This window comes from Oryzias melastigma, linkage group LG6 (assembly GCF_002922805.2).
Source record: "Oryzias melastigma strain HK-1 linkage group LG6, ASM292280v2, whole genome shotgun sequence".
NCBI lineage: Eukaryota > Metazoa > Chordata > Actinopteri > Beloniformes > Adrianichthyidae > Oryzias > Oryzias melastigma.
This window is the reverse complement of record NC_050517.1, coordinates 31,822,138-31,846,990: the sequence shown is the minus strand read 5'-3', so window position 1 is coordinate 31,846,990 and position 24,853 is coordinate 31,822,138. Positions and strand designations below refer to the sequence as shown.

General features: G+C 38.4%; 1 protein-coding gene and 1 long non-coding RNA gene across 5 annotated transcripts in view; one reads left to right on the top strand and one right to left on the bottom strand.

Moving 5' to 3' along the window:
• The first annotated feature begins 236 nt into the window (after nucleotides 1–236).
• On the top strand, nucleotides 237–23,082 carry LOC112152240. 4 transcript variants are annotated; one of them, XR_004948116.1, is made up of 5 exons: nucleotides 237–682; nucleotides 985–1,122; nucleotides 7,260–7,388; nucleotides 17,860–17,988; nucleotides 19,554–20,918. It is a non-coding gene; the product is annotated as an uncharacterized LOC112152240 (long non-coding RNA). The 4 variants fall into 4 exon arrangements; XR_002920260.2 differs by lacking the exon at nucleotides 17,860–17,988 and adding an exon at nucleotides 21,810–23,082 and having other exon boundaries at nucleotides 241–682; nucleotides 19,554–20,285; XR_002920258.2 differs by lacking the exon at nucleotides 17,860–17,988 and adding an exon at nucleotides 21,748–23,081 and having other exon boundaries at nucleotides 242–682; nucleotides 19,554–20,285.
• The window catches only part of si:dkey-246g23.2 (solute carrier family 66 member 2), a 271,509-nt gene continuing 265,509 nt past the window's right edge, over nucleotides 18,854–24,853 (bottom strand). Inside the window, exon 5 of the mRNA XM_024281684.2 lies at nucleotides 18,854–20,337. Coding sequence (XP_024137452.1) covers nucleotides 20,163–20,337 — 175 coding nt within the window. The 3' untranslated portion in view covers nucleotides 18,854–20,162. The remainder of the gene's footprint in view (nucleotides 20,338–24,853) is intronic.

Below are 24,853 nucleotides of genomic sequence, written 5' to 3'. Positions count from 1 at the left end.
GCAAACTTTTTTTTTTGCTTTCAAAGATTTATTTGTGTTCACAAACTTTTTTGTTTTCAAGAAATATCTTTGTGCTTGCAAACTTTCCTGCTTTCGAAAAATATTTTTGCGTTTGCAATCTTTTTTTTGCTTTGAAAAAATAAAAATAATATTTTTGCATTTGCTATCTTTTTTTTTGGCTTCAAGAAATATTTATTTTATTTCCAAACTTTTTTTTTTCGCTTTCATGAAATAAGAAAAAAAAGATGCAAAAATATTTTTTCAAAGCAAAAAAAAAAATTTTGAAAGCAAATATAAAATATTTTTTATGCAAATGATGAATTTTTATGCTTGATACTTTATATTTTGTTTGCAATTCAGAAGATTTGGATTGTAAAACTGACTTGCTTACAATATGGTGGCACAAACATCACTCCATACAATCACTTATTTTAAAATAAATAAACATAAATAATGTGATCATTAAATAATAAAACATAAATCAGTAAAAGTAAAAAAAATATTTATCAATGCAGTAAAATAGCATAAAACAATTAAAATATCAAATAACTAAAAGCAGATTAAAAAGGTTGGTTTTTAGCTGTCCCTTAAAAACGTGAACAGTCCATGCGGTCCTGATGCTCTCAGGGAGGCTGCTCCACAGGAGAGGTCCATGGGAACCTCTCCATCACATCTCCAAATGGTTAGTGTTTTTATCTGTTTTAATCTTAAACTCTTTTATATATGTCATCAATCACAAGGAAAATGTCACAAGAACATGTTAAAACACTTAAAATGTGATTTTTCATTGGAATGGGTCTTTAAGAGTACATTTTATCCAAAAGATTAACTTAGTAATTGAGAGTAAAAGTTTTTAATTACTAACTGTCTCTGTGTATTATAATAGATTGTGAAATAAATTCAAGTAATCTTTAAGTAACTAAAATTGACTTGGTGCTTTGAGGCATTCTGATCATCATACTAATGAAAGGTTTTCCTTTAAAGGTTTCTGTCAGTCATCGGTTTTGTGGTTAGCGTGGACACATTGTTGGCAGTGATTCCTGAACAAGTTCAGCCTCATGTCTGCACACCGCTTCAACCAGGAACACTTGGAGCTTTTCTTCAGCTCTGTCAGAGCATCAGGTAGAAGCAAACACTTCAAGTGGAATCGTTTTGGTCAAATTCTGCCGTTGTGTCCCTCACAAAGAAAGTTTTTACATGTAGGCGTTTCTCCTGGCTTTCAGACGAAACAACTCTGAACATCCTGAGCTAGTAGTTTTCTTACAGCGGCCCCAAATATCAGTAAAAGCTGACCAGTTCTCCCATTAGACCCAATGCTTTTTTAGCAGCATCCTCATAATTTTATGAGGATGTTTGCTTTTAAATTACAAGGACTTCTGTATACCTGGGCACAAAAATATGAAAATGGCACTAGATGTTGTTCACAATCTCTGGATTCTGACGCTGTTTTTACTTTTACTCTGAGGAAAACGGTTTAAAAGATTTTCAAGTTTTTAAGCTATTTTCCATTAGAAGAGAAGACACACACACAGATCTCCAGACGTTCAAAAGCAGTCCACGGGGGTTTTAAGTCTGTAAAGGGGAAATGCAAATATATGGGTTATTTTAAACTCACTTGGTATTCATCAAATTTTTAAAAATGCTAATATCATATTTCTTTTGTCTGTTCTGATATCTGATTTGAATGCAACTTTATTCATATCACAAAGTATAAATTCATTTGTTATGGCAGCACAAAAAGGCAAAAAGGGCGGCTGGTTACCGTAGGGTCCCCACCTAAGCCAATGTAGGCAAACACAGGTGGGGACACAATGGAACCTACAGACAATGAGACAAACCCACCTGGGGCCCATACATTTTCAGCCCAAAGGTAAACCATGTGGGGCCTACATTGAATTGTTTTCTTGGTAGTTACAGCCTGTGGGTCAACAGCACCACTGGCAGCTGTGTTAAACGGGCCACAAATCTGGTGTGAACGTTCTGTTCATGATTGATTTAGTTTTATTTTTTTATGTCAGATTCCCATCCAACAACCCTCTGCATTTATCCGGACTTGGGACCGGCACATGTGAACACTGAGTTGTGCTCCCATGTGGTTGCATTAAAAAATGTGAAGTACCTGAAATATTCCAGATACATTACAGAGCTCGGCTTCTCTCTAACAGCAAACACTTCACTGTGGATGAATGGGCTCTTATGAGAACGCTGCCCATGTAAACAAATGTCAATAAGGGAAAATTATAGTATTTGAATAGGCCTTTGTCACAGCACCACGTGCAGGTTAAATGTATAGTTTCCCTTGGAGTTAATTAAGATGTTATTTCATTTTAGTTCAAGAGAGTAAACAACAGGCATTGTCAGAAAACCAGATGTGTTCATTTAAAGCTGTGAAAAATAACACTCCAACCCCCTGAGATCATTTTTATACTATAAAACTGAAAACATAATTATCATTAACTGTATATGAGAACTGGACTGAGTGACCCCACTCGCCTAACGTTCCAAACAGAGAATGCCCATTCATTCCAAAGAGCCAAGATCCCATAGACTTCTATAGAGAGATAAACAGCTATTTCTCAGTGATTCTATTGGACAGAATGACTGCTTATATTTACGTAACTATATGTGGCTGGTTGGTTAAGTGCAGGGCTGCCACGCAGGAAACCAGGGTTCAATTCCCAGTCCATATCCAGAGGGCGCAATGAGGAATTGATGGGGAACTTAACATAACTGCTATGGCATAACTGAGCCAATTAACATAATGCAGTGAGGGTCCTTGGGCAAGACCCTTAACGCTACTGCCTACCTCATAACCAATGAGAGACAATGAAACACGTCATGCCGGCTCAGAGCCGGGAGCTGGTTCTCCAGCTCTGGTGGTGGGGAACCAGAGCACCTTAAAGGAAAGTGGGTGACTGGAACAAGAAGGAAATGGACCAGATGTGAAATCAAGGTCCTGTTAGAATGCTACTATGCAACTAATCCTACTCAGTGAGATTACATGCATCCAGTGAATAGATGCTCCGGAACCCACAATCAAGGCTAACTGCCTAACAACGAGTAGCTCAATGTTGTAACATCCACAAACACCAATCACTGACCTGAAAGAGAAGATCATGTATGGAATAAACACCAGGAAACCCCGACACCAACTACAACGGTTAAATGAAGTACCACCTGAAAGTCTCCTGGAGACTATGAATGAAGCATTGAGGGCAATTCCTACCACAACAATCACAGAAACCAATCAACTGGTTTACACTTCAGTAACAGTGATCCTTGAAATGCTTGGCTGTAAGAGCAACCATGGGAGAAAAAAATGCCCACTATGGAAGCAACAGTTGGAAGCTAAAATCAAGACAGCTCAGAGGGAAGTGAGTCAGCTCACAGAAGCCCAGAGAGGTGCAATGAAAAAGCAAGTGCCTGAGAGATACAGCATGATGACCATACTTGAAGCACTGGAAACTGGAAAGCAAAGGCGCCTGGCCTTGAGCAGCCGCCTAAAGATATACACTAGAGACAATGAAGCCAGACGGAGAAACAGGCTCTTCGACAAGCCCCTGCATGGGATGTACCACCGGACAAAAACTGAAGTGGCTGATTTCAATAAGTTCTACCAATGGCTCGAGAATGCTGGCCTGCAGGACAGCACAGAAGCTCTGATCCTGGCGGCACAGGAACAAGCCCTGAACACCAGAGCGATAGAGGCTCAGATCTACCACACCGGACAAGACCCAAGGCTGTGCAACGAGGAAACAATCCAGCACAATTGGAGCACTCGGGGCTGCAACCTCCAAACTGGAGGAGTGGCTACAGCAGATCCCTGGAAAGACCTCAGACATCTCAGTCCAGAAAACTGCTAGGAACAGCTAAGATACTTCACAGGACCCTCAAACTCCCAGGTCTCTGGTAGACAACCTGAGCTTAAGGAGAAACCACCCGCGGAGAGTGAGAGGGACAGCTTTTATACATCCACACACACATACACATATATATATATGTGTGTGTGTGTGTGTGTGTGGGGGGGTGTCTGATGATGGCAAACAATGCTGTACACAACCACAGCTAAGCAGAAGTGCCAGTCAGACAACGCAGAAAAATGCCCGTCTGGTGTGAACTTGAGGCCAAGCGGATACCGCGCACTCCGCCTGCTCACCGCTTCGCCGCGCTTCCGCATAGAGTGTGAACAGCCCTGAAGGTGGACTACATGAAATCTGTCAATCATATGTTTGAAATGTTGGGCGTGGGGGCTAGCAGGCCCCACCCACTTTGATTGAGTCATCTGATTGGTCAGTTTATAATTTGAACTACAAAGAAAAACTTAATAAATAATTATTTCTCTATTGAAGTCTAGGGAATTTTGGCTTCCTGGAGCCAGCAGGTACATCCTGTTTGGAACACGATAGGGGAAAGGTAACTCAGTCCAGTTCTCATATATGGTCAATGCAGAAAATTCATTATTTGTATTATTAACTCCATGGGTGGTCAGTTTTATTCAGCCAGAAAGTTTAGGCACCATCACTGCAGTGTGTTTGGATGTTCAAGGTTGGACCTTGTGCTCAGATCCCTGAAGAACTAAAAAAGCACACAAAGAAAGACTCTACAGTAAAACAGACAAAGGAGGAAGGACAGGACAAAAGCTAAAACCTCAGGGTGGAAACTGCAGTTCTTTTCCATCACAGCTCACTAAATGATAAAGTGAAGTGATTGTTTTTGTGTTAATGTTTGTACAAATCTGCAAGTCTCTACAAAACTTACAAATTAAAAGAAAACTAAAGAAAAGTTAAAAAAAAGTTGATAACTAAATCTAAATGACACTTTTTTTGTTGTGAACTCCTCAGAGGAACACCTGCTGTGTTCACACTTGTTCACTGGAGAGAGAGCTGCCAAAGCATTGGTCCACCTGAAGAGGACGGTTGTGTTTACACCACAAACAAGAGCCAACACAAATGTCAAACAAGAGCTTCCAAAAAACAAACTAAAAAAAAAACCTCAGAACTGTATTTTGTTTCACACCCTCTATAAAGTTCCTCTATTTTGATCTATTTTCAAATAATTTTAGTGTTTTAGGTTATACAATTTAAAAAAGAAACTGTAATTTTCTAGGACATAGTTTCTGAGTAGCGGCAGGAGTTCATTTGATGTTCACCTCTGAGTTGTGGGCGGGGCTGTTGGTGGGGAGTAAAACTGCCACAATTTGTATGAAACATTTTTCCGCTAGCTTACAGTCCCTCACAACCCCAACGTAACATTGGGAGTGCAACAAAAATGGCGAGCAATATCCTAGCTGTTCAACCGTACAGTTTGATCCAGATTTTTTTTTTATTTTTATTTGGATCCCCATCAGTTGCTACCACTAATCTTCCTGGGGTCCAGAAATATCTACCAACCTTTTACATTTATAGATATACATGGAAGTATTAATATATATATATATATATATAAATATTCAAAATAAAGTATTAACAAAGATTCCAGCTCAGACGAGGAGAACAAAGACGTTCATGGATCTATTCGTCTTCAAGTGGATGCATCTGAATAAGGCAGGACAGGAAGCTTGTGGCTCTTTCTACGTCACAAATATGATGTTTTTAAAACAGCATTTTCTCCTCTGCTCCTGATAAACAATTGCTTGAATAAAGAAATACTTACATACACCATAATATATATATACACATGTACAATATACACACACACATATATACACACACATATATATATATATGTATATATATGCGACAGACTGGCGACTTGTCCAGGGTAAGCCCCGCCTTCGCCCATCAGTGGCCGGATTAGGCTCCGACACTCCCGCGACCCCGAAAGAGACAAAGCGGCCAAAAAATGAATGAATGAATATATGTATGTTCTACATCATAAGAAGATTGCCTTAAAACACCATTTACAGTGTTTTAAAGTGAAAGTGCTGTTACTTTTTTTTTGCATTGTTTGATAAATTCTTTCTTCTTTTAAGAGAGCGTTTTTTTGTCATTGTCTGTCATCTGTGACTTTAAAAAACCCCTATCATCCATCTTTGTTCCTGTTTTGCTGTTCACAGCTTTACGCCACACAAACACGACACCCGAACATCCCGACCTAAGTGCTGATCTGACTGATCAAAGCGCAAAATTACCAGGTTTTCCTACATTTAGCATTGTATGAATGTGTGTGTGAATGGGTCTGTGACTGTGAAGCGCTTTGGGCCCTCAAAGGAGGGTGGAAAGTGCTATACAAGTATACGCCATTTACCATTTAGCATAAGCACACACACTGACCTGCCATTTGTCTTCTTCTCTGATCTCTTTTTCTGTCACAATCCACTCTGACCCTGACATTTACTGTAATAATCTTGGGTTCACAATTTTCCTTTTTTCTCAAATAACGCTGATCCAAACTTTTAAGTCCGTCCCATAGCCACAACATCTATATCTGAGCCATAGAAGGCTTTGAAGGTGATTTCAGAAGTATCCAACGTGGACAAAGGCAGTAAAGACCTTTTGAAGGAGCCACGCAGCTCACCTGATTCCTCTACTAAAAACCCATCTGTCAGCTTTAGACAGAAAATGAGATGAGTTTGACCTCTGTCATTCTGTCTCTCCTGCTCAGTCCATCTTTCATCAGTGTTTACTTAAACCTCGATAAGGGAGTCAAACAGACAACCACATGCCTCTTCTGATAAGAAAAGGGAGAGGAGAATGCAAAGACACAGTAGTTGCTTAAATCCACAAAATCCCTCCACCGGAAATGTGGACGCCACCCAGAAAGAGATGAACGATGGCTGCTCTCCAGCGTGTCCTTATAGGGATTAATCTGAACTGATGCAAGAAGGATTTTCCAAAACAGACAAATCTGGATTATGCTGTTCAAGGTTATATAAATAAGAGATAACTTTTTGGAAAGAAGTTATGCATTACAGCATCTGATGGAGGAAAATCTTGTTTAACATCAGTTTGCTGGCAGCGGTCAAGGAAGTAGCGGGTCAGAACAGGCTATATGTGTCAGGGAAATGCTTAGACTGTCAATGTAGCTGTGACCTAAGTGTACACTTAAAAAACTATTAAATAAGGGGAATTCTAACCCTGAATAAAATTGTTTTTAACTGAGTAATTTTACCAAAACTTTAAAATCTGTTGACCTAATAGTTTTCACAAAGCAGAAGTAATCATATCATTTACATATAGTTGTCACTTTAAATCAAGTAAAAAAAAATGCTCACATTTCTTACTTGGTTCACATTTGGTTTTCCTCTCTGCTTCTCACAGGTGCCTGGAATTGGGGCGGGAATTTCGACACACTGCTTAGCCAGTAACCAACTCAACCTGCCATCTTTAAGACCTCTAAGACCAGTTACTCCAGCAACAACCCACCAGTCTGACAGCTAAAACTACATGGTATTACACCCACAGCGTTGATTTCTGGTCTTTGAAATCTTCCTTCCTACCTTTGACTTTGCTCCTTGATCCCAATCTCGGTCACCTGGATTTCTCCGGCTCCTTCAGGTTCTGTTTGCTGCTCCATAAACTTTTCTCTGGATTCTCTGCTGCTCTTTGAGTACGACAAGTTCACTTCCAAAAGAGAAGACAAAAAAGTCAAAATGAACACATTTATCATATAAATTCATGAAAATGACAAGTACATGATCAAACATTAGTGAAGTTTAAGGTTAGAATGGTGTCCTTGATATAAAAAGAAACCAAGATGTCCTGCATTTTGAGTCAAATTCCAGCTGTGAGGTTTGTTTCTGTTGGTCAATTGCACACAACAGTTAAGGACTTTTCTTTTGTTACTCCATATTTGAGCATTAGCAGCACATCTGTTTTATGGTTTCCAGTCTATAGACCATGGGGTCCACGGGCCACATTTGGCCCCCCAAAAGTTATCGTTAGGCTCACCAAGTCATAGCAGCAGAAGCTGCGGTGTGTTTAGTTAAAACCCCTTACCTGTTTCCCGTTGATTCTCTATGATGTTCCAGAACTCTACGGCTGTGATATACATTCAGCCTCTAGGTGGCGCTGTTAGCACTTTCTTTGCCTGCAGTTATGGGTGAAACAACCACAAAGTGAGTCAGCCCTGAGCGTTTCTTTGTGTTAGAAAGTCCCAAGAGCCTTCATGGTGACTTCAGATGCTTTTAGAGACCTTTTTCAGCTAGCTAAGGTAGAGGGACAACAGCAAACGGACAAAGTCCAAGAGCAGCTCCACGTCTCTCATTAGGATCCCAGTTTACCGTTTTCATTAGAAGAAAGTTTGTATTAACTTGCTCTTGTTTTTCATTAAAAGTGGCCGGTAAAGGCCTTGCTGTTTCAAAGACAAATGGTACTTTTTATTCCTACCCATTTAGAATAGAATAGAATAGAATAGCAATACTTTATTCATCCCAGGCTGTTACCTTAATGAATACAGAATCAAAATAAACAAATTAAAACATTTTTTTTTCTCCTTTTATTTCATGACATACAAAAAATATTGCATTTGGCCCCCGAACCGGGATCCCAGTTTGGGCACCCCTGCTATGACCATCAAAGCCTGTTTTCAGTTTTATTCAAGAATTTTCTATGTTTTTATTATCTTTTTACCTTCAACATTTTAATAATCTGGGATTCAAATCAACAAATTGATGAACATAGTGATGCTCATGCAAGTGAGTCAGGGAAAAACGGAAGCCATGGCACCATTAAAAAATATTAAGTGGGGTATATTTAGCAAATATAAAGCAGGTGTGTCCAAAGCTCCATAACCCCCGTGTGTAATAGTAACATTTGACCAACACAAGAGGCCTTCAGCTCTAATCTGTTTGAAAAGAGAATGCAGGAGAGCAGAGAGAAAGTGGAGGAAAACCAAATTAACTGTTCACCTCGGAAATGGAAAGGCACAACATAAGGTGCAGAGAAACAAGTGAGAACGCTGAACTTTTCAAATGTAATAATACAAAACGTACTTCCTAAATATATATTTTTATATGTATTATTTTAACGAACAGATTTAAACATCTTCCCCATGATTGTTCCAGGAACTAAACCAATGCTTTTCCAACCTTTTAAATAAAGTTTGAGTCATCTGATTCCATTAGCACTATAAAACAATGGAACTTAGGCCTAAGTTTGAAGTTATGCTACGTGATTGGTCTGGTTCCGATCGCCATGAATGCTTAAGTGCTGGCAGTATTGATCCAGGAAACGTCAAATCCAGGAATAAAGACAAAGATTTAATTGCTGCCTGACTTCCTGCCACCATCATAGATCATTACCATCAATAAAGAGCAGGTCGGGGATATTGATGAGTTTGTTAACCTCATTATTACCTCTGCCCTCAAGAGGAGTGGGAAGATCCACAAATTCACCAAAATCTTAATTTAATGTTTCCCCTGTCAAATATTAGGCCTCTTAGCAACCATCAGGTCAGGAAGAATCCACCAGGCATGTATAGAAAACATTCTAGACATTCAGGGCTGATGGCATTAAGAATAACGAGGGCCACAAAAGAGCAGAGTGCTCCATCCTCATCTCTATCAAGGCAAGAAGGGTTACAATATTCATGCAAAAAAACTTTTTCACTGTTTGGAAAATAAAGTGGGGCCCACACACAAAAAAAGAAGTGATTTTCAGATTTATTTACCTCATTTCCATCTAGCTGGTTTCACCTGTTGCCAACAATACCTTGAAAACAATCACTAGAAGGAAACAGTTTGACTGAAGTTCCTTCAATCATGACACTTTTCTAGGGATAAATAATGAAAAAGTACTGATGACCAAAGTTTAAACGTTGTAAGTGCTGTGGATGAGGGGAAAAGCGGGCAGAGGAAAACTTCATTTTTCATTGGTTTGAATCTGGACTGTGATACTCAATTTTAACACCGTCTGGGTTTGAAACAAGTTAGCATTTGTTCACTGAAGTTAAGATGTTTTTCTTTTAAATGTATTTCTGCTTACCTACTTCCTGCTGAGGTCGGGACTTGGACAAATGTTTGTGTAGCTGCTTGGCAGCCATTTTGAATAATTAGCTCAAACCATTGAGGGTAAGAGGGGTGTTTATCTCCTCCCTCTATTTTTAGTTAATTGAACAATACATGTTTTCTATTACTTAAGTTTTCCCAGTTCTCTTTTAACTATGATTATACAGCTTTTAGCCAAAATTGTAAATGCCAACTTCATACTTTAAGAATAGTTTCTGCAGAAAAGCAGGAGCTCGTTAGAAATTTTCCTCTGGGGACTGTTGGTGCAGAAATTGGTTAATTTCCCATCAATCCTTTGTTTACACTCTCTCCTGCTAGCTTTTAGCACCTCACAAACTCAAGCTAACATTAGCATAGCAAAAAAAAAAAAATGGTGAGTAATATGGGAGCTATCCAGCCGTACAGTTTTGAGCGAGATGGCAGCTCAGACGAGGAATATGAAGATGACAAAAGATCTATTGTTTTGCAAGTGGATGGAGGAAGCTTCGTCCCACTCATGGCAGTTGCTGCGTCACAAATCCGAGCGTTTTCAAATCCCAGGTTTTCATCTTCTCCAGATCAAACACAAATTGAAAAGAGAAATACTCAGAAACGCAATTTTAATCTTAAATTATTTATACATGTCCTCCATCATGAGAAAAATGCAACAGAAACGTGTCAAAAACAAGATTATCATTGGAGTGGTTCAGAGTTCAACAGTGTTGCTTTAATCAAGTCATTTTGTAATTCCTATAACCAAATATTTTAAATGCTAAAGCCTGACATAGCCGTGTGATGTATAAACAACTCAGTGGGCTAGGTGAAGGGCTGACACGCAGGAGCCCTGGGTTCGATTCCCAGGGTTGTCCACTGATCCCCACCCAGATTGGGTCCTTAGACCCTTGACGCTGCTGCCTAACTGGGTCCCTGTGCCCCTCAAGTACAGGGTTGTGTCAGGAAGGGCATCCGGCGTAAAAACTCTGCCAAATCACTGATGCAAAACAATGGGTGCTGTTACGCTGTGGTGACCCCGAAACGGATAAGCTGAAAGTGAACTACATTAATGACAATAAAATAAAATGATCTGGAGGCCGGATAGAATTACCCAGAAGGCCGGATCCGGGCCGTGACTTTGACAGGTGAGGTAGAACCTCTGGACATGCAGATACTGGGACAGAGTCCAGGTGAATCTTCAGGGATGAAAGTCATATTTATGAAGAGCTGCACCATCGTTCCCCCTTTGCTTTCTGGGATTTTGTTTGAGTCTTTGTTAACTGATTCCACTTACTATATTTCATGTCTGTTAACAAAATAAAAAAAACTGAAGGTTTTTTATGAGTTTCATAAACTACCAGATGGTTGTTATGTTTTTCATCTTAAATGCATGAAGGTACACTGCCATGTGGCAGCCGCTGACTAAAATTACTTTGCTGCTAAATGAAGTTTGAGAAACTCAATGGGAAAGAAGAAAAAAAAAAGTAGATTTCTTTCTTCCAGAGAGCCGGCTATTATTAATAAATGGAGCAGGAAAGAGCAGGGCAGCACATTACAGACCTGGTGAGCAGGTGGACTATTTTAGCCCACCTCATTTATCATTAAAACAAGCTGAACATGTTGAATGATCAGCTGATGGATGGGTGGACGGTGGAAGATGGCGAGCGGCCAGTTGGGTCCATAATGAAACAAGATTTACAAAGAAAAAGTTCAAAAGTTTCTCACTCGTCGGAGAAGCAGTCTGGCTACTTTAGAGCTCACTCCCTCACTTGTTGTCAGCTCATCATTAATGAATGTTCGGGTTAGGCCAGCAGATGAATGGAGTTAAAGCATCGGTCGGCCTCCACTCATCTATAAACCATACACAGCCTCCCATTATCCTCTGTATCCTGATTAATATTTCACCAGCTAGATTGCACTCCCTCTGCTGACTGTCACGGAGCGTTCCTGGTGCTGCCGTGCACGTTTGGGTGTGCACGTTCATGCTAAAGCCCTGTAAGAATGCACGTCTTTATCAAACGACTTCCATCAATTTCAGAGGTTTTCTGGTTTGTTTGGTGAGACTACAGACTCATCACACAGTGGATTTCTTTAATGTGATACCACAACACTGAGTCCATCCAGAACCCGCTGTGTGGAGACATCCCAGCTACTGTGGGCAGAAGGAAGGCTACACCTGGAACAGATCGTTAAGTTAAAAAAAGTTTAAAAAAAAAAATTTAAGTACATTTAAAGTTTTTATAAATATCAGTCCAAGAAAATCCATTTCCTCAAAATACATTATTCCATAAATCTTTCACATCATTAATGTCAGAGCATGACTGTGGATTCATTCATACATGTCTGTATTTCTTTATTTTATTTTTATTTTCCAATCAATTCATGACTAACTATTCATGCATAGATATTGTTTTCTTTTGTCTTCTTTGTTTAATTGCTTGAAATGAACGAATTCCATAATTATAAACACCCTGAAGTGCAAATCACAGCAACGAATCAGTCAAGGATCACAGCGATGATTAAAAAAACAAATACAAATAAATAAAAAAAGCAATACGTTTTAGAAATCTAAACACAATAAAAAATGAAACAAAAAAAAGAAAACATTTTGGAAAACCAAAAGTTATTTCCAGAAATCAAAATTAAATGTTTAAAAAAATTAGAGAAAAAAATCTCTGATTGGAGAATAACATTTGTCCATCATGTTAAACCTAAATTAATTTCACATGAGGCGATACTGGATACTAATCAGTCCTGGACGGTGACTCACAAAATCAACCAAGCATTTTTAACTTTAAGGGTTTCAAACTTACAAAAACTTGCACATTTCCAACATGGTTCATCATTTAAATCAAGCTCTAAATTGTAAACAAGAATTTAGAATGAAGGTGATATTATAAAATAAAAAACTTTAATCACTTCTTTAAATGTTCATTCTCCTAGAGCAGAAAACAATCATTACTTATCATTACTGGATAATCATTCAACTTTTATTGTATGTGAAAATTGAAGATGCATTTGAGAAAAATCTATCCTCAAAAATTAAACATCATCATCCAATCAATACATCCCATAATACAAAACTTTTAATGTTTCTTATGTTTCATTTTTAAACATTTCATTTTGATTCCTGGAAATTTCTTTGTTTTTTTTCACTGTTTCTTTTTTTTTATCCCGTTTAATTTAGTTAAGGATTGTGTTTTAACTTCTGGAATTTTGTTTAGATTTCTAAAATGTAATTTTTCTTTTTTTTGGCCTTTTTTTAATCGTCGTTGTGATCTTTTAAATGTTTTTTGGTTGAGTGGTGAGAGGATTTGATTTGAACTTCAGGGCCACCGTACACAAAGGAACAAAATGTGTCTAAACTTTAAAAAAGACGATAAATTACATTTTTGTATGAATAATTTTAATTAAATGTACTAGTGGATTTTTTTTTGGTATACGTTACAATAAATAAATAAAAAAGTTCTGTTCACCTGAATCATGAACAAACAGAAAAATACAGATGATGTTTTTTTTTTCACTTTTGTTTTTGCTTTAAGTTTTTTCACACATGGGAACTGCCATCTTTTATAATATCAAAGAAAAGAAATGTAACAAATACATTAATCATAGTGTGACCTTAAGGGATTAACACAACGCAGTGTTTGTGTGTTAATCCGTGCCGCTGCCCTTGAAGGCTCCAACATGTCGCCCTGAAGTCACGGAGGAGCTGTTTGGACCTCGGTGAACAACAACAACAACAAATAAAAACATGTTTATGATCACAGCATTAAACACAGAAATAACTCGGCTCCAAAACAGATCTAAGAAAGACGAGTCTTAAGGCTTCACATCTGACATCAAATGATTTTCAAGTGTTTCCAGAACATGAATTCACATGCAAACATGAATGAACACAAATGAAACCCACAGAGTCGCACATAAAGACACATTTAGCCGCAACGAAGTGATGATGTCTGACTGAGGTCGGTGTCTTCTAGACAAAAAAATCATCAGTTTTGTGATCATTGCTGTAACTTCTTCTACAAATCATTGGTCAGGCATAGAGGCACTCTGTCCCAAAAAGGGTTTTGTTTTCCAAAAAAAAGCCACGTTTTTCAATTTTTATTTAATTGTGCTGCCAAAAAAGGGAAAAAAAATCTGAATTATGCTACCAATCTTCAAATATATTTGTCAAAAATAGCAAATTTAAATAGAAAAAATTAAATAAAAAATAATAAAATAAAACAGAGTAATATGCTTCATGCTGTTCATTTATGTCGGATCGTTTGTCATAAAAACCATCTTATTTTTAGCAGAACTTACTCGAACTAAAAGCTTTAAACGCTGCATGAAAACAAAAGACGACATAAACACATGACTCCATGCATAAAATCAGTCATTTGATATACATTCTAAACCAGAAAAATGAACCTGACATTATGCAGAGCATTAGGCAGACCCCTGTAATTATCATTTAACTCATCTCACACATATTTCCCATGCATTACAGAGCTAATGTGCACAAATGTGATTTGATGGGTCAGGACAAGTTAAATATGCATGCAAAGGCTGCTGTCGCCATGCAAAGAAAGTGTTTTAAATCTGATGATCATTAAAAGGGCACAGACCCAGAGAGACACTAACAGAAGGACACAATCTGGTGAGTTAAAAGGCTGTGGGGGAATCTAATAAGCCTGTAGTTTTATCAATGCAGTGCATCGCATGAGGTTAAGAGGAAACCTGCACTGACTGCTGATCAGCTGCTGAGACCAGTCCTATTACCTGCAGTGGTGGGAAGAGGCTGGAAGAGGGAACAAACTAGAAAAATTGCATTACCTGCAATAATTCTAGTGTAAACGCCTTTTGCTGAAGATACTGAAGTGTTTTGCTGAAAAACCAAACGCCATTTTCTTAAAGGACTATGAACAAATGCTGAAGTTGATCTAAATTTCTGAAAAATTTGCAGTAAAATTGCTTAAAAATCCAGAATACGTGTCAATTTTGTTTATATATTTAGTCTTGCTTAAATATGAGCTAAACTTTAAATTAACTCAAAAAAACCTTTGTAGATGCCAAATAAACCAAAAAATCTAGCTTGTTGCTTAAATACTAGCTAAACTTCAAAATAGCCTAAACTTAATTAGTCAAAATCGTTAACATGTTGCTAAAATAGAAGCTAAACTCTAAATTACCTTTAAAAAACCCTCAGTAGATGCCAGATTAGCCAAAAAAGATGGCACATTGCTTAAATATTAGCTAAATTCCAAAATTCCTCTGTAAACTAAAATAGCCAAAAATGTTAGCCTGTTGCTAAAATAGAAGCTGAACTGTAAATTATCATAAGAACCCAAAAAGATAAAAAGTTAGCCAAAAGTGTTAGCATGTTGCTTAAATATTAGCTAAACTCTAAATTAGCATAAAAAACCTCAGTAGATGTTAAATTAGCCAAAAAAGCTAGCTAGTTGCTTAAATACAAGCTAAACTACAGAATAGCCTAAAATTCCCCAGTAAACTAAATTAGTCCAAAACATTAGCCTGTTACTAAAATAGAAGCTAAACTCCAAATTAGCATAAAACCTCCCAGCAGATAACAAAATAGCCAAAAACATTAGCATGTTGCTAAAATATGAGCGAAACTTCCAAATTAGCCTAAAAAAACCTCAATAGAAGCCAAATTAGCCAAAAAAGCTAGCACATTGCTTAAACTTTAGCTAAATTCTAAAATTGCCTAAAATTCCTCAGTAAAATAAGTCAAAAAATTATCCTGATGCCTACATAGAAACTAAACTCTATGTTAGTCTAAAAAACCCCCGTAGATAGCAAATAATTAGAAGCCAAATTAGCTAAAAAAAACAGCTAGGGTGCTGCTTAAATACTAGCTAAACCACAAAATAGCCAATAATTCCTCAGAAAACTAAATTAGTCAAAAACATTAGCATGTTGTTTCAATAGAAGCTAAACTCCAAATTAGCATAAAAAACCCAGCAGATAACAAATTAGCTGAAAACCTTAGCATGTTGCTAAAATATTAGGTAAACTCCAATTTATTTATTTTTTTATTACTATTAAAGGTGAAAACAACTCATGCATATATTTAAAAGCTGTTTGTTAATCTACTTAACATTTTTAAATTTGAAGACTATAAAATTGTAAAAGTGTTTCAGGTAAATGTATTATTATTTTGCACTTCCGACCACTGTAATTTTCTATGGGGCATATTTTACTCAATAGTTCAAAAACTATAAAGTTTATGAATACCAAAAATACAAGCAGTAACGTCCTGAATGAGGTGAATATTCACACTTTGAGTCTTAGTTATGATAAGTTCTAAACAAGCATTTGGACAGAGAGCAGCGTTGGAGTGATGGTGGACTTTAGGACCCTGTTCACATGATGAGTAAACCACAGGAACTCCATGAGGAAAACAAGGCAAACAAACTGGAGTGGGAGGAGAAGTGACCTCCATCGAGTCATTATCCAGTTCATAAGCTTGTTTTCTGAGGCTCTGCCTTCACTCACTAGAGCTTCTTCATGGAAGCAGAAAAAAGGAAGCCGAACATTAGCATGCTGTCCGTGTTTCACTCCGGCCGCTGTTTGATGGGTGGAAACAGAAACTTTTCCCATTGATTAAAGCTGCTTAACATGATATGAAGACAGATGGAGGCTCAGTAGAATTCATCTGGTAAAGAGCAGAGGGAAGGAGTTTGGAGTTCGCTGTGGCTGATGAAAAATAATGAGAGGATTTTCCAGTTTGAAGCAACATCTATGTCAATGAATTATAATAGAACCGCAGACTTTGGCACGCGTTGGTGGACTGTTTTACTGCAGCTTCAGCATTAATAAGGAAAACTGCGTCGCAGAAGCAGCTTCAGAATCTTCTAGTTAGCTCATAATTCCACCTTAAAGTCATTTAAAACATTTTTGTAGCGTCAACGAAAAATATCTTTTTGTTTTAAGAAGAGTTTATGCATTTTTCTTACAAGGAAAACTAATAAACATGTTTAAAATCTCTCATTTTATTTCCCACTACACGTTTTTCAGCCTTTTTTCTAAAGATTTAGTATCAAGTTTGGATTTATCCTAAAATATGAGTAAATAAAGGCATTCATTTATGGAGAGAACGTAGGCTCATCTGATTTGAATGTTTTTAGCCTGATCGCTACATGCAGTCGTGTCTGTAGATATCTAACTTATATAAGACACGGATGATTTTGAGAAATCAGGTTCATTTATTGTGAAGAGTTTTACAAAAACATCGGTTACACGTCTACATTTTCATGAAGTCGTTCTGGGAGTTAGTTCACTCTCACTCTGGTGGCGGTTTTCTATGACAGCCGTTTCCGCGGTGTTTCTGTGTCTCTGTGACTGAGTTTGACGACTCACGGTCTTGCATTGATCTGACAAAGGAAAAATATAAGCAAAAATTAAATTATGGGGCCTTTTATTTTATAATTGTCTCGATAAAAATTAGAAAAATGTCACAAAGTTCTGGAGCCCCGACCGGCAGCCTCCGCATCCCGAAGCGGCCCTCTGTCTGGCGGCGTATTGAGAGAGCGGCGCCGGACTGAAGGTGGCTGGCTGCACACAGAGAGCCGCCATGGTGGCAAAAAGCTGTGATCTGTCCAGTGCTTAATATTGATGTTTGATTATGACTTAAAGAATTAGTTTAACACGAGTTAACTTTAGATGTTTCCATCTCACACAGAAATAAAATGTTAGATTTGTTCACCTGTTCTAGTAAATAAAGTGGAATTTAAGCCTCGGCTTGAACGATCGTTCCGTCCTAGAAGCTCGTCTCTCAGTTTCATTTTCTCAGCCGGCTGCCTGATATTTGCACAGACGAGAAGTAAAATCCATGCTTCCTGGCTGTTTAATAACCCCATGCCCCCAATGATTACCGGTCTTTATCTTTGTACCGGCTCCTCGTCTAATGTGAGCACTTCTTTCTTCTGCAGAAACATGCTGAGCTCTCCAGAGCATCAGCTCCCAAACTCCCTCTGGCTGGGATGGTTCTTCTTCCAGCAGACGGTCATTATTGCAAGAAAAATCAAAGAGCTGCTTCTAATATGTGCTGCTGGACATACGTAGGAATCCTCCGTCGTTTGGTCTAAAACTTTAAGGATGTTTTCATTTCTGCGGTTTATCTAAATGTCATTCAACTTTTGAGACAAATTAGATTTTAAGTTCCACTGTTTACATAGCAGAAATTTGCCTCTTTATGATGATTTAGAGCATGTGTCCAAGTCAAGGCCCGGGGGCCGGATCCGGCCCTCCAGGTAATTCTATCCGGCCCTCCAGATCATTTTATTTTATTGTTATTAATGACCCGATGTTATCTTGAGCTCATTTCTAACTTGTATAATTTTGACAAAATATATTTTTATGGAGAGTAAAATATTAAAGTTATTTAAGGTTTAAGTTGATTTATTCTGGAATAATATTCCTGCATTTTTTTTATTCATAACTATGTAAATAATTTACAGTTTTAAAGTTTTAAAAATTGTCATTCTGCTAGCTTTTTGGACTATTTTGGCATTTACTGAGATTTTTTAGGCTATTTTGGAGTTTAGCTAATATTTCAGCTACATGCTAGCTGTTTCAGCTAATTTAGCCTCTTTTTTTTATAATTCTTTTAGGCCCATTTTACATTCAGCTAATATTTTAGCTGCTATCAGCTTCAGTGTTTTTAACTATCAATTTCAGCATCTTCAGTGGCCAAATTCAGCTTACAGCATTCACACTAGCCTATTTATCTAGTTCATAATTATGTTAGAAAGTTACAGTATTATAGTTTTAAAAGTTTTAGAGTGTTCAGTAAATGTTTATCCCGTGACCTCAGGTGTGTTTTGGATTTTTGCTCCTTGTACGATTGAGTTTAACATTGTCATTAATAGTCTTTTAGAGCCCAATGGCAAATAAAAAAAAAACAGTAGAATGAACATGCTATGGTCACTTTTACCACACTTTATTTGTTCACTGAAACTTTTCACAAATTCCTGACAAAATTACTTTCTTTCTTCAGTTAAGTTGCTTTTATTTGCTGAAAAATGCTGTAAAATTACAAAAACAAGAGAACATCCGGGAGAATATATGAAGCTCCAGTGTTAAAAGATTAAAGCAAAATCCATGTTAATCTGACAACATGATTTTTGGTATTTTAAGTCATAATTATACCTAATTACACCACTCACGCCTTTAAATACAATACAAAAAGGAAATAGTTTGGATGTTTAAATACAATTACATCATTTCACTGCTGCTCAACATGTGAAATTCTGTTACTGTAAAGTTAAAGGCATAAATACATTTAAATGTTGAATTACTTTTTTAGAGTTTAAAAACAACATATTTGAAAAATTCAAATCTATTAATAATAACCACAAATATTCCACATTTACAAAAAAATGAAGAACTTGACCAACAACAAACTCAACGGAACATTTTACTACAGATAAAAATAAAGCCTTTTAGTTGAAATAACTTACAAATAAAGACAAATAACACACATTTTTTTAAGTTTTTCCCCTTTCTGAACATATTTTGGGTGAGAAAAATAAGAAATAATAAAGAAAATGAGACTAGAAATACCTTTTTTCTGACTGAGTTCAGGATGTTGACAGTTTTCCTCGTTTTACACATTATTTTTCAGATTGATCGCCGGCAGAGTTTCTGTTCTCTGAGCGTCGACGGCCTTGACTCACTGCTGAACGCCGATGGCAGAAATCCATCTCCGCTGCACACGACGGCGCTGCAGCAAAAGCACACAAACATGCGCACAAACATGCGCACAAACATGCACACAAACATGCACACAAACATGCGCACAAACATGCACACAAACATGCACACAAACATGCACACAAACATGCGCACAAACATGCACACAAACATGCACACAAACATGCACACAAACATGCACACAAACATGCGCACAAACATGCGCACAAACATGCACACAAACGGACGCTTTGCAGCACAAGAACAGGGCGCAGGTTCCAGAGGAGGTTCTGGTGTCGGGGCGCAGAAGGATGGACCTGCTGTTGACAAGTTCTTCCACACTTTCCTGATCACAGAATTGTCAAACAAAATATAAACTGGAGAGTTTTTTTTTGTTCTGAGGGCTGTAAGCTCTCTTGGATGATGTTTGACGGTGACGGCGCTCCTTTAAAAACACGATCCATTTGGCTTTGCTGCTTTTGGTTTTGCTTCGTTCACAGAAATCGAGAGAAAATCCCTGAAAGTCGTGACTTGTTCGGACTCAGCCGAGCTTGACTCGAGTGTCTTGACTGTATAACAGCACCTGGAGCAGGATGGCCACGTCAATCAGGATCTGGACGGAACCGCACAGCCAGAACTGGACCGGGCTTTGGTTGGTTATGAAGTAGGTGGTCTTGAAGACGTCGCCAGCCGTCCACAGCAGAACCATCTTCACACTACACAGATGACACAAAGAGAGAGAGAGAATGGGCGAGCTGCTGTGAGAGTTAAAGTTTGGTCATTTGGACTTTTAATGACACAAACAAAGAACGTTTTGAAGTAGAATGTTCTCTCGTTTACCGTAAGAGCCGTGTTCTAAAAAAATAACGCCATAAATGAAATCTGTGAAGTCATCAACAAGATTTTTTACAATAGTGAGAATGTTTAGTCAGCATTCACACTTCAGTGATTCTCCCGCTCCTTACGTACGTTTTCCCGAACAAAAAACTCAAAAATAAATCACATGACAGCACTAAATTTAATAGTGTTTAGCATCAATCTCTAAATGGAGGATTAAGAGTCTAAACTCTTTAGACACGTCACTGGCAGTGATCTCCACTCAGACAGAGAGACTTTGAAAACTGAAGAAGGAAAAGGAAGATTCTACAAACAGGTCATTCAGGTGTTTCTACAGAAGGAGCAGCACAGACTTCATCTATCAATAGTACGTCAAAAACAACAATTTTGGTGATTTTTTATGCTACAGTTTGTAAACAGAAGAAAAAAGTTGAAATAAAATTTTAAACAACACACTTAACTGTTGTCAATCAAATGTAGAATCATTCGTAAGGTTCACATGTTTGTAAATCTGACTGATGAGGTCAGAGCTTCACCACACGTCACTATGTTCAAGGTATGAGAAGGAGCGTCCCTAAAGAAGATTATCCCAGAAGAAAGAAATATCTCATCAAATTTAAACAAAACACAACAAACCTGGAAAACTTGTTGGTTTTTCTTAGAGGAAATCAGTCGGACATTAACGTAATGAATCTCCTAGACAAACATTTTTTTCGTAAAACAGAGTTTTTCATACATTTAAAAAGCCTTATTTTAATTCAGAAGAGTAGAGGTGAACAAAAAGGAGAAGAAACTAAAATAAACTGGAGATTTATCGTACGGCAGCAGTGAGTTCAGCTTCAAAACTAAAAAAGAAACCACAAGGATCACCTTTTATGGGACTCTTTAGCTAAACTTTTGATTAAAGAAAAGTAATTCCAAGGACCAGCTGGATCTCAGATCTGGATCCAGAGGGATCTCTCTTTAAACAGCAGGATCCTCTCACTGTTCGTCTTTACTCGTTTAGCTTCATTTTAACTGGTTACTCCGAGTCTCCTCTCACTACTCCGAGTCTCCTCTCACTACTCCGAGTCTCCTCTCACTACTCTGAGTTTCCTCTCACTACTCCGAGTCTCCTCTCACTACTCTGAGTTTCCTCTCACTACTCCGAGTTTCCTCTCACTACTCCGAGTCTCCTCTCACTACTCCGAGTTTCCTCTCACTACTCCGAGTCTCCTCTCACTACTCCGAGTCTCCTCTCACTACTCTGAGTTTCCTCTCACTACTCCCCTCCTCTGTTCCTTTTCCAGCTCCCTGGACGGTGAAATCCTACAGGCTTGAATGTAATATGAGTCCATTCTTTTTATTGGAGCTGACTGAGCCTGGGGATGCAGCAGGACCATCATTCATCACTGACACATGCTGTAAGGGTCAGAAGGCGGTGAGGAGGAAGCAGCCAGCAGAGGACGGACAATCTGCAGAGGACTGCATTTATCCACCGGCTGACGCAACCCGACCACCAACGTGAACAGGGTCTCTGAATGGAAATGAGACCTCAGTGAGATCGCAGTGCATGATGGGTGAACGTGGAGGGAACGGCAGCCTGATGAGGACGAGGGCAGCAGTCCTGCAGGAGACCAACTAAAGGACATCTGATGAGGACAAAAAGGGTTTAAACTAGAGCATTATATCTACACGTAAAACCGGCTGCATGTGTGTAGAAATGTCCACAACAGGAGCCAAACACAACTGCCACAAAGTTTACACAAAAGGCTTTTAGAAATCACAGGAAAAATGGCAGATGTGGATAAAAAATGATGGTTGACCCATTCAGGCGCTGTGAGGTTTTGGGTTTTCCGGACCGTAGACGGTTGTGGAGAAGAGTATCCACATTTAAACCCTTTAACACCGGAGATGTCCCTGACTGAACCTGAATAACACTCACTCTGAGATACAATAACTCTGAATAACACTCACTCTGAGATACAATAACTCTGAATAACACTCACTCTGAGATACAATAACTCTGAAGGTTTCATGTGAATCAGCTGATTGCCAACATAAAGTGTTGTATAGCAGCACAAGGCGGCTTTTTCTGTTTCAGGCTACGTTCATGTGACGTTTTCAATGAGAAGTCTTTGTAAACGTGTATGTATGCGTTTCAAAGTAATAAGCTACAAACGTCTTTAGGTTCATTTTTACACTCAAAACGTCAATCCAGGTGAATTTTGACCAATCACTGACTGACTTTGGTCGGTATGTGTGGTTGTGTCCCTTTTAAAGTTAATTGTCACACAACTAGGTGTGTGAAATTTGCTCTCCACATTTGACTCTTCCCCTGAGGGAGTGGTGAGCTGCTGACACAGCTGCTCTTAGGAACCATTTGGTGGTTTCACCCCCCAATCCAAACCCTTAGTGAGGGTCAAGCAGGGAGTCATTGGGTACCTGGCTGGATAGAAGAATTGGTTGTATTACAGTATTATTATACTGGTTGTATTACAGTATTATTATACTGGTTGTATTACAATAAATCATTTCTTCCACATGCAATAAGATTGTATAACTCCTCCTCCCTCTGTAACAGATAACACACCTACTGACTTTTTACAGGACCGATGTTCATTACTGTCTCAATTTGCACACTTCTTATTATATTCTGCACGCTGATATTTGCACATTTTGTTTTTATTGTATAATTCCTTCTTATCTTTTGTAAATATTGCTTATCCCTATATCTTAATATGAATGAATGAAATGGTTTATTTCAAGCAATCAGGTAATAATACATTACATATCACTTAATAAATCACAAGTTGATCGTTTGAAAGGGAGTGGAAGGAAACAAACTTATATAATCTCACCCCGACTCGACCATTTTCTCTACATGAATGATCAATATCCGGTTCAGGACTAAATATCAAATATTAATAGATTCAAAGCATCATTAAGATTTTTGATGTAATCAAGTTTCAAAGTTTCCACAACTAATTATATCTTCTGTAAATGTCTACAACAGCCTAATGAATAAATAGAGCTTGAACTGGAGGTGGAGGAGTTAAAGGGTTACAGCGACCGCCTATTATAGGCCACAACACACTGTCGTTATGTGTAATTAGCACAAATTCTACAGATGAAAATCTGTCATATGTGAATATTTGTGGAAAAAGTGAGAAAAGTCGAGTTCTTCTACAAGAAATGTTCACAGATGTATCAGCGATGAACCACGGGATATGGAAGAGCTCGTAGGACGCTTGCATGTCCAATAAAACGTCCTCATTTCTAACAGTCAGGCTGCAAGTGAGGAGCGTGCACGTATCATATGAACAGCATGGAGTCCTCGTGCAGTCTGCAGGATTCAGGAGAGTTGGGGAAAAAATGAGAATCCATTTGACACGCCTACGTTTAACCAACTTCCTCTTTACTTGTGTTTGCTACAACCTGTCACCCGCAGCACGCCCATAGAAAAAAAGTGCATGAACATTTTCAGTCTACGGGGTCTCTGTGGGTCACCTGCCGCCTTGTACAGGTTTCACCATGTTTTACCTGCAGACAGACCGGATCCACTCATAAGGAACATTTTGTTTCTCTTGCAGCTGCAGCACTAAATCTTATTGGACACGTTTCAGGCGTTCAGCCAATCATGTTCATTCACCTGGACTCACGAGGAACTGCATTTACCAGAAGATGCAGCATTTTCTGTCCATTCCAGCAGATTGTGTCTTTTCATCCCGACTGTGTGACCCGACAGGATTTCTGTACCCCTCAGCGTGAGCGCCGTGAACATCTGCGGCGGCCGACAGTACGGCGCTCAAACGAGAGCCTCTCCGCGGCCCGAGTTAATTAGCTGAGCCGACGTCCTGCTAACACTTCCTTCTAATTAATCAACAGATCTTGTCAGACAAGATTCATCAAAGCCCGCTGTGCACACTTTGTCTGAAACAAAAAGTGATCAATTAAAGGAAAATCTTAATAAGTGTTTCCCCAATTAAATTCATAAATCATTTTTTAATTTATATGATTAATTTATGCTATAAAACCGAACTGTGAAAGTCATTGAATGGAGTGGAGTTTGGCACAAACGCCCACAAAAAGTTACTAAAAATGGAAAATGTAATTACAGAAGTTTCTTGTTACACAAAAATGGTAAAAGTTCAACCTTTCACTTTGAAGTTTAGCTGATTTATTTATTTATTTGGTAATTTTCTTTTGTGTCTTTAACCTCCGTAGGTGGGAGTTTTGATCACGCCTCCCTGTACCTGTCTGACCTTCCCTCCCTGTACCTGTCTGACCTTCCCTCCCTGTACCTGTCTGACCTTCCCTCCCTGTACCTGTCTGACCCTCCCTCCCTGTACCTGTCTGACCTTCCCTCCCTCCCTGTACATGTCTGACCTTCCCTGTACCCGTCTGACCTTCCCT